The sequence below is a fragment of the Gavia stellata genome, chromosome 11 (assembly GCF_030936135.1).
Source record: "Gavia stellata isolate bGavSte3 chromosome 11, bGavSte3.hap2, whole genome shotgun sequence".
Lineage (NCBI taxonomy): Eukaryota > Metazoa > Chordata > Aves > Gaviiformes > Gaviidae > Gavia > Gavia stellata.
This window is the reverse complement of record NC_082604.1, coordinates 18,994,302-19,003,917: the sequence shown is the minus strand read 5'-3', so window position 1 is coordinate 19,003,917 and position 9,616 is coordinate 18,994,302. Positions and strand designations below refer to the sequence as shown.

Here is a 9,616-nt window from a genome sequence, read left to right as displayed (position 1 = left end):
GAGCAGAGGCAGGGCCAGCTTAGGGCCACCAAGCCAGCCCAGAGCTTTGCTAGTCTTTTCCTGTCACCCCTCACCTGCTCTGAAACTTCTTTAAGCATTGAGCTCTGCTACAGACCTGGACACGGAGCCCTTCGGGGCTGGCACCAGCATGTAGTGCCACAGTGATGGCTCAGTTGGTGTCCCCGTGGCCATCCTCCCCCCTGTCATTGTCACCCAGCAGGGACAGAGCCTGGCACAGATCCATCGCTCCAGCACAGCAGGCTGCAGGCCAGGGAGGCCATGGGCTGATTTTGCCTTTGCTGCCAGCCCATGCGGAGGGGCAGGGCATGCAGAGGCCAGGCCAGGCACTCTCAAGGCTTTCAGGATCTTTGTGTCTTATTAAAATGGGGAGGAAAAACGTTTCCAGGGCTTTGGAGGATCAGTCCCCACTGTGTGCATCACCCCCTTGGGCTGGTGCGAGCACACTGTCCCCACCTCCCACTCCCTTTCCCCCCGGGTGCTGTCCCCTGCTGCTCTCCTTTGGCTTTATTTCACCAGCCAGTGGGAAAATGGGGTGCTGCATCCCCCCCAGAATGCAACCGGCACCCCGCAGCCCAAGGGTGCTCGGAGCAGTGTGCCAGGGCGTGTGGTCCACATGGGTGGCTCCCGAGCAGGGGCTGTGCTGGGTGCTCTGCCTCAGTGCCAGGCTGTGCCCGGTGGCCTTGGGGACATTTGTGTCCACCCGCGTGCTGCCAACCATCTCTGGTTTCAAGCAGGCTCTATTTGCTTCGCTCCACAACAGCAGTGAGGCAGAGCATTCCCGCAGGCACCGAGCCTCCTGGGAAGGAGGGCACCAGTGGGAACTTGGTGCCTCAGTTTCCCCCTTGCGCTGCAGGAGTGAAGAGGGGTGAGAGATGCTGCTCCCATCTGCTGTGTGCTCTGGCATCAGCAGAGGGATTTGGGAGTGCAGGACCCCAGGGGTTGTGTCCTGGTGCTTGTGGCCACCGGATCCAGGCAGCTTCTCACGGCCTGGCCGCAGGTGCTGGTCTCAGCGGCACAGTGAGCTGTGCTGGGGCTCAGCCTGGGGGGGAGTGGGGGCACAGGGCTAGAGGCAGGTCTCTCCAGGCTCTTTCTCCAAGATCCCTGTCCCACCTGCTTGAATCCAGCCCCGCCGGAGGCTGTTCCAGCTCCATCCCACCCGGCTCAGCCAAACACCTCTGCGCACAGTGAGGGTGGTGCTGGGACAGGCTAAGTCGAGGAGGGTCCCCGGGATGCCAGAGCCATTCAAGGTGTCATCCCCGGGGGGGGACCGGGTCCCCCTGGGCCCTGCCACCCTCGGAGGGGATGAGGGGACCGATGCGTGTACCTGTGCCCACGGGTGCCTGCCCCTCCCCTGGGGCGGCAGAGCTCTCCGCCGTCGCACGGAGCGGCGAGGCGATGCGCAGCCGCCTCCCCCCTTACTCCGACCCCCTCCCCGCCAGGAACAGCCCTCCCGGTGTCACCCCCTTACCCCGACACGTCCCCCCCCGCCGCCTCCTCCCCACCTCCGGGGGCCGGGGCGGGCTGGAGACCTCGGTCGTGGCGGAGCCGGGGAGCCCCCGCCCCGCTCCGCAGCCTCCAGCCCTTCTCCGCAGGCAGGAGCGGGCGGCAGCGGCGGAGCCCGGAGCGATGCCGCCGGTGGCAGAGCGCAGCGCGGGGCCGGGCGGGCACCGGGGCGGGCCGGGGCGGTGAGGAGGGGCCGGCCGCGGGATGCGGGCTCGGGGGCGGGAGCGGGCGCCCGTGGGCTGCGCTGGCTCCCGGTTGGGCTCGGACCGGTAAAGCACGTGTTGGAGGAGAGAGGAGCCGCGGGTGGAACGGGGACACGCAGCCGTGCCACGCGTACGTGGGGCGCAGAAACGCGCGCGCGTGTGTGTGTGCGTGCGCGCGTCTGTGTGTACATGCATGTGTGTGCATGTATATGTGTGCGTGCATGCGTGCGTGTGTGTATGCATGTGTGTGCATGTCCGTGTGCATGTTTGTGTGCGTCCCTGCGCGTACGCGTGTGTGCATGGGTCTGCGCGCGGATACAGAGCAGGAGCGTTGCCCTGCGACCGGGGGTTATCAGCAGGACGGGGTGCCAGCGTAGAGGACAGGCAGGAGCACAGACAGACAGACAGACACTGGGCGCAGGGAGGGAGCAGACCCCGGTGCGGAGCGAGGGGTGACGCTGCAAGCCCAGCAGCTTCCTCGCAGCTAAGTGTGACGGGAGCCAGCTGGAGCCACCTGCTCCACGGCGGAGTGATTCGGGTGACCCAGGGGTTGCACATCTGGAAGTGGGGAGACCCCAGGAAGCCACTGGGTCCGTCTGCATCTCCCCCAGATGAGGCCGGACAGCTGGGCGGTGTGTGGGCCCCCGCGCCTGGCAGCGTCAGGACGGCAGCGGGGCTGATCGATGCTTTACTCACCACGGAGGCCACACAAATGGCAAATCCCTGTGTTGCGAAGGCTGCTGGTGGGGCCGCAGACGGCCGCGCCGCCCTCCCCTGGGACTGTCTTAGAGTCAGTGGAGTTTACTACTTCAACGTTATTTCCTCTCTCTGAAGAGCATCTTTTCGGCAGTGCTGCTTGGCAAACGAGGAGCCAGCCCACGGCAGGGGTAGGTAGGGTCTCAGCACCAGGCTTTGCTTCCCAGCGGTGGGAGAAGAAGCCCCCGGTACCCCCTCCGGCTCGCCCGACAGCCTCTCTGCTGACGGAGGACAAGAGGGAGAAGGTGGATAAGGGCAGGCAGCTTCTCCAAGCTGAGCTCCGAGGGGAGAGCAGCGGCAGGATTTCATTAGCCTGCCTCTTAAGGCAGTGAAGTCTCCATCCCCTCCCACGCTCCCTTCCCAGCCTGACCCCGTCTGGTGCAGGGGTGGTGGGACCTCAGCCTTCATCTGGAGCTTCCCAACAAGACGTAAGTCCTTCTTGGTCTGGAAAATCAATTTTCCTTTTGGCTGTTTTAGGGTCACCCCATCAGCCCCTCTGCATGGCCGGTAGAGTTGGAGCTGGGATCAAATTTTTGGGGTCGGCTTTGGGGCTGTATCCTGCTCTGCTTTGGGAGCAGGGAGAGGGGACAGTCCTGCTGACATGCCCCTGACGATGGGGCAAAGGGGCCAAGGTGGGCTGGGGAGCTGCCAGAGTTGTTTGTGGATAGGAAATGGGGCAAGGAGCACTTGGGAACGCTGGAGAGAGGTTGGTGGGAGATTTTGGGTGGTTTCCCAAAGGAAAGGCTGTGGCTGTGAGGGTGCAGAGCCGTGGTGATCAGGAGCATCCTGGCACCCTGACACCAATGGGAAGAAGGGCAGAGGGAGCGGGAGCAGCAGAGGGGTTGGGAAACTATCCTGAAAACCTCCCCGTCTCTCTGCAGCAATGAATCCCTACATCAGCTGCTCTGGCCCCGAGTTCCCCCTGCCCCAGCAAGACTTCCCTGTGGAGCCCATCAGCCCTGATCTCTGCAACAGGACTCACCCAGAGACCTTGTTTGACCCCAAGGATGCCAACCTGACGGAGCAGCAGCTGCGGTATAAGTACCTGGGACCTCGACGGTCCAGCTTCTTTGTCCCTGTCTGTGTCATCTACCTGCTGATCTTTGTGGTGGGGGCTGTGGGCAACACGCTCACCTGCATTGTCATCCTCCGGCACCGCTTCATGAGGACGCCCACCAACTACTACCTGTTCAGCCTGGCTGTGTCTGACCTGCTGGTGCTGCTGCTGGGGATGCCGCTGGAGCTGTACGACATGTGGAGCAACTACCCCTTCCTGCTGGGCGCCAGTGGCTGCTATTTCAAGACGTTGCTCTTTGAGGCTGTCTGCTTCGCCTCCATCCTCAACGTCACAGCCCTGAGCGTGGAGCGCTACATCGCTGTGGTGCACCCACTCAAGGCCAAGTATGTGGTGACCAGGAATCACGCCAAGAGGGTCATCGTCACCATCTGGGTCTTGTCGGTCATCTGCTCCATCCCCAACACCAGTCTCCATGGGCTGCAGCCTCTCTACGTGCCCGGCCGAGGGCGGGTGCCCGATTCGGAGATCTGCACCCTGGTGAAGCCACGCTTGACCTACAACCTCATCATCCAGATCACCACCATCGTCTTCTTCTTCTTGCCCATGGGGACCATAAGCATCCTCTACCTGCTCATTGGCTTGCAGCTCAAAAAAGAAAAGATGCTGGAGGCCTTGGGAGCCAAGTCCGGTGGCGGCCACAACTGCCACAACACCCGGGGGCAGAAGAAAGTCAAGAGGAGACAGGTCACAAAGATGCTGTGTGAGTCCAATGCTGGGGAGTCCGATGCTGGGGATGGGCAGAGCCAGGGAGTATCTCCCAAGGCTGTGTTGGGAGGCTGCTGGGTGGAAACTGAGGCACAGCCAGTCCAGGGCTGCTAGGTCATCCCAGAGGAAGGCTGCGGGGCTGGCTTGTGGGGTGTCGGGGCAAAGGCAGATCTGGTGGCTCTGGTCATGGTGGGAATTGCTCGTGGCAGCTCCCTCCTGGGATGGGATGGGGAGCCTACCCCCTGTCCCCCAGCCCAGACCTCGCATGCTGTGGTGGTGGTGGGATTCCCAGAGAGGGACCGCTTCCTACCCAGCCCCACAGCCTCTGCAACCGACCTGGGGCAATGATGCACTGACCCAAGGCTGGACTGGAGCATCCCTCCGTCCCACTGCTCTGCGCCCTTGCTCCCCTTCCAAGCCCCATCCCTGCAGCCTCTGGCCCCCTTCCCAGCAGCAGGAGCTGGCTGCCCTTGGGTAGCCGTCTCTCCCCGGCACGCTGACCTCCGCGTGCTCCCAGCCCCGTGACGGCACAGTGATGGCGGGTTGCCCAGCCCAGTCCATCAGCATGGCCAGGGCCACTTCTCCGCTGCATCCCAGACAAGTGGTAACTCTGCTTCCCCTGCCACCAGGGCTGGGAGGGGGACAAAGGGGGACCTGTCCCTGTGTGCCACGGAAATGCAGTGTGGCATGGGTATGGCAGGGCAGGGGACCCAAGGACAACCTATACATCACCCCCTTTCCTTTCCATCAGCAGAGCTGGGTTATAAAAAAACCCTCAAAAACAGAGCACAAGGAAAGGGTGCAAATAGCTCTTGCTCCTTGGAGTTTGCTGGAGAAGGTGGCAGGGTTCCCGGAGGCTGGATGCCCACAGGGGCGTCCCCCAGCCGTGCTGCATGGCCCCAGTGCTGTGGCAGGGCCAGCCACCCGCCGATGGGGAGCAGAGACACGTGGCGCAGCAGCGCCTGGAGCAGCCCTGGCAGGAGATGGAGGGAGGGAGATCTGTCCAGACCTCCAGCCCCTCTCCGGCAAGTCAAAAAGGCACTGGGGGGCCCTTCTCCTCTCCCCCTTCCTCTCTCCTGTGCTTTTTTGGGTGTTCTTTGCTATGGCCAAAGCCAAAACGGGGTAGTGCTTGGCCAGGGACTGGAGGTCTCCGGGAGGGTGAGCCCCATCCTCCCGGTAACACCGGCTCCTCGGCTCCCCACAGTTGTGCTGGTGGTCGTGTTTGGGATCTGCTGGGCCCCCTTCCACACCGACCGCCTTGTCTGGAGCTTCGTGTCCACCTGGACCAGCCACATGCTCCACATGTTCCAGTACGTCCACATCATCTCAGGCGTCTTCTTCTACCTAAGCTCGGCAGCCAACCCCATCCTCTACAACCTGATGTCCACCCGCTTCCGGGAGATGTTCAAGGAGGTGATGTGCCACCACAGCCGCCGCCTGCCGTGGTCACGGAAATACTCACCCAGCGTCACCCGCGCCACCACCCGCAGCACCGAGTGCGAGCCCATACCCAGTGCCAACGGGCTGCCCCTCTCCAATGCCGACGAGTACGAGCTGGAGGAGGTGGAGGGTGGCCAGGCCACCACCCACACAACGTCCCTGTGCTGAAGAGTGAGAGGACGGAGGGGGACTGGGACCAGCTTTCCCCACCATCAACATCCATCTGACCGTGGCACCCATCCCATGGTGGGGAGCAGGGCAGGAGCAATGGAGGGGTCCCAGCCTCTCTGTATCAACCCGCTGGGATGTGAAGGCTGGTTTTCTTGGCAGCGCTGCTCCGGGGACACGGTGGCAGAGGCCATGCTGTGCCCTGGATGCATTGCACCTGCTGTGCTCAGCACTGGGGCTGACCAAGGCCAGGGCATCCCTCGTGGTGTGGAGATGGCTGGCTTCTATGTCAGGGATATGCCAGCAATCCCCCAAAACATCCCATCCCTCCCAGCCCAGCGGGGTGAGCCCACAGGGGCAGGTGTCAGGGGTGTCAGGCACACTGGGCTGTTTCGGGACGCTGTGCTGGATGGGTGCCCTGAGAGGTGCTCACACCTGGGCTGACACCTATGGGGGCAGGAGAGGTTTGCACGGGATGAAGTGGGCTAAAAAAAGGTCTGTGGGTGCCAGGGCCCTGAAGACCTCCCCAGGGCCCTTTGGCACCGACATGCCCCTGATTTTCTTGCACATCCCTTCGGTGGTGCCAGCCAGCGTCTGGCTGCAAGGTGCCGTATGGCTCTTTGCTCCCAACCTTCCTCCTGCCCCAGGCCCCCCGAGGGCAAGGGAAGGAGCACAGCCGCTCCCTCTAGAGCCAGAGTCTGCAGGGGGAAATACAGGACAACGGGAGCCCCAGGCTGCCTGCAGCGCCGAGGCACAGTTCTGCGGCTTCCCTGTGCCCCACAAATGCACCTCACTCTCCCCTCTCCAACGTGTATGTGGCAGATGCCACTCTCCTCTTCTTCAGTCCGCCGTGGCCCCCTGCATTCCTGGGGAATGCGGGGAGCACTTCTCCATCCCTGCCCTGTACAGGCTGAGCCTCACTGAGAATTAAAAAAAGCCATTGGCCTGATTTGTGCTCTGGTTGAATCCCCCAGGATCCAGCTCTGCTCCCAGCACAGGACTGAACCCAGGCCATCCTCCTGGGAGGTGATGGGCAGGCCATGTGCCAGGGTGATGGGCACCAGGGGTGTCCCACTGGCTCTGCCTGCAGGCTCTGCTGCTGCAGTGGGTCTGTGGGGCCAGGCAGGCTCAGGGCACGGCACGTCAGGGAAGGCGTGAGCGGGATGCACACACCCTTCCCAGGCTCCAGGATGTTCTGGCTGAGCTGGGGCCATTGCTGCCTCCGGAGCGGTGGCAATCAATCTGTCCCCAGACATACAGCTCAGGAAATGTCACGAAAATGCCAGGGAGTGCGGGCTGGCTGGTTGTGCTCCCCTGGGCTTGGAAGGACCCATCGATTTACTGTCCGAGATCGATGCCACTGACTTCCCAGCGTACACCAGGTCCTCCCACAGGATGAAATATCGAGGCTCCAAAATGCTACCTGAGGGGCTGTCCAAGCAGCTTGAGCTCTTGCTTCACATGACTTCCCCAGCCCCAGTTCCCCCCTGGCCAGCCGGGGAGGCTCCCCGGGCTCGGGGTCCCATGGCCATGCCTCTGGGCAGCATGGGTGTGCCAGCGGGGCTTGCCTGGGGACCCCAGCAGAAATACCGGAGGAGTGAGCCCCAGGCAGATGGCTGGCAGGGGCATCACTGCCTGCGGCTGCTCTGCTTCCAGCCCCTCCTAGGCACATCACACAGGGCCATGGCCAGGCCAGCGACCAAGAATGGGCAGGATTTGGGGTTTGCAAATTCCCTTCTGCCCCCATTAAGTCAGCCCCCGACTCGGGGGCAGTTCAGCCAGCTCTTCCCCCACTCCCCATCCCCACAGCAGGGTCTGCCGTGGGCAAAGCCTTTCCTCAGCCCTTGTGGGGTCCTGCAGTTAGCTGCTGGCTGAGGGTGGGCATGGGGCTGCAGTAATTTTACGCTTCAGGGTCCTGCCGGCTGCTCACAGCCTCTCTCCGGAGGGTGTCAGCATGGCCAAGGGCATGGAGATCCATCTATTTCTTTCCCTCTCTGGCTCCCATCGGTGATGGTCCTGGCAGGGGACAGCCCCCTGGCAGCTGCACGGGGCCCCTCGTCACTGCTGTGCAGGTGGATGTGACTGATGCCTCCTTGATAGCCATTATTGCCCCATCTCACTTCACCTGGCCGCTTCCCCCCTGGCCGCAAATCTCCAGGGAATGGCTTTTTAATAGGCAGTCGATAGCATTTTATTACGCAGTGACAGCTGCCTGCGTGGAGCTTCGGGGTCCCTCGTGCCACGAGTTGGGAGGATGCGTCCCCTTGCTCGTGAGCAGCCGGGCTGTGCGAGGATACGGCTGCGGCTGCTGCAGCTTGAGCTCCTTAGTCAGTGCCAGAGGACAGTGTGTATGTCCCTGGGGTTTTTTTGGTGGGTCTTGGGGCTCAGCACAGGTGGAGTAGAGTTCAGAGCAGCCAGAAAGGTGAGGCACTGGCTTTGCCTTTGTCCAGCCTCGTGTCCACAGCTGCCCTGCTGTCCCCTGATCTTGGACTCCCCATCCTCCTCGGCTACCCCAAATTCCTCTCTCTGAGATGAAGGAGGGGAACGTGCTGCTGAGGCCCCAGCATGTCAGGCGGCAATGCTGGGGGCTGCCCCACCAGCTGCCCCCCACGCACAGCTGGGCCAGGGATCACCCTGAAAAGTATCCCGAAGGCTTGCCAAAGCCACAGCTGCAGCACGGCTGGTGGCACCTCCTGGGTGGAGATGTGTAGGCAAGCTTTGCTCCCCTGGCTGGGGTTTTGCGACGGTGTGTGGAGACAACCCAAGTCCCTGGGTACGGCATGCCAGCCAGGCTCATGAGAGATGCTGCAATTGAAGGCTCCCAGGCAAGTCCTTTAATCCCATAATTAATTTTAGTAAAAGCTACAGTCAGGGCATGAAACCTAATAAAAAAGGAACTAATCTCCCAGGGGAAAATGGTTTCATGGGGAAGGTTTTACACCTCTCCATCACCAGGAAGGCAGTGGTTGCCCGCTCCTGCCTGCCTCGGGCTCGTTGCAGCCCCCTGGAAGGGAATTACAGAGCCTGATTGCTCCAGGGATGATGCTCCCCTGTGCCCTCGGGGTCAGCCTGGTCCCCTGCCACCTTCCTGGTATAAATTAGAGGGATTATTCCTGCCAGGGAGATGGTATAGAAGCAAAGAGCCCTGCTGGGGGGAGGCAGCAGAAGCCAGGGATGGGGTGAGTTGCTCCCGCTGCTCCCACCCATGTAACTGGCCAGGGGGATTGGCTGGTGCTTCAGGATGGCTGTGGGGGAAGGAGGATCCCAAAACACTGCCTGGGAGTTCTCATCAACTAATTGATCCTTTCAGGTCCTAAGGGAGCCTGGAGAGGACAGAGCAGAGGGACATAGCGGGGCCAGTACCTGGGGTGGGCGAGTGTGCGGATGCTGTTGCTCCGGCTCTTTGCTCAGAGCTGTGGAAGCATCTCTCTGTCCCTGCAACACGGGGGATGTGGCTGGGTTGGACTCCGCACCACCACCTCCTCTCCAAATGCTTTGTTTCCAAAGAGCCGTTCCCCAAAAGTTGTCCATCTGTCCTCCCAGATTCACAGCAGTGCCTGTCCAATGGTCAGTTCTTGTGTAACTACCTGCTCAAGCCCTGGGGGAACCCTCCTGCCCCCCGTGCCCGCTCAGCACCCCCACGACGAACACCCATCCCCCCTGCATCACCCCACAAACACCCCTGGTCCACCCCCGGGAGACTCCCAGCAGCTCGTGGAGCTGTTTTCCCCCCTGTGCTGCC

General features: G+C 62.2%; 1 protein-coding gene across 1 annotated transcript; it reads left to right on the top strand.

The window, feature by feature from the left end:
• Nucleotides 1–3,366: 3,366 nt before the first annotated feature.
• Nucleotides 3,367–5,874, top strand: NMUR1 (neuromedin U receptor 1). Its single transcript, XM_009810493.2, has 2 exons — nt 3,367–4,261; nt 5,471–5,874. Exons 1-2 carry the CDS (start codon nt 3,367–3,369, stop codon nt 5,872–5,874), a joined length of 1,299 nt encoding a protein of 432 aa, XP_009808795.2.
• The last annotated feature ends 3,742 nt before the right edge of the window (nt 5,875–9,616 follow it).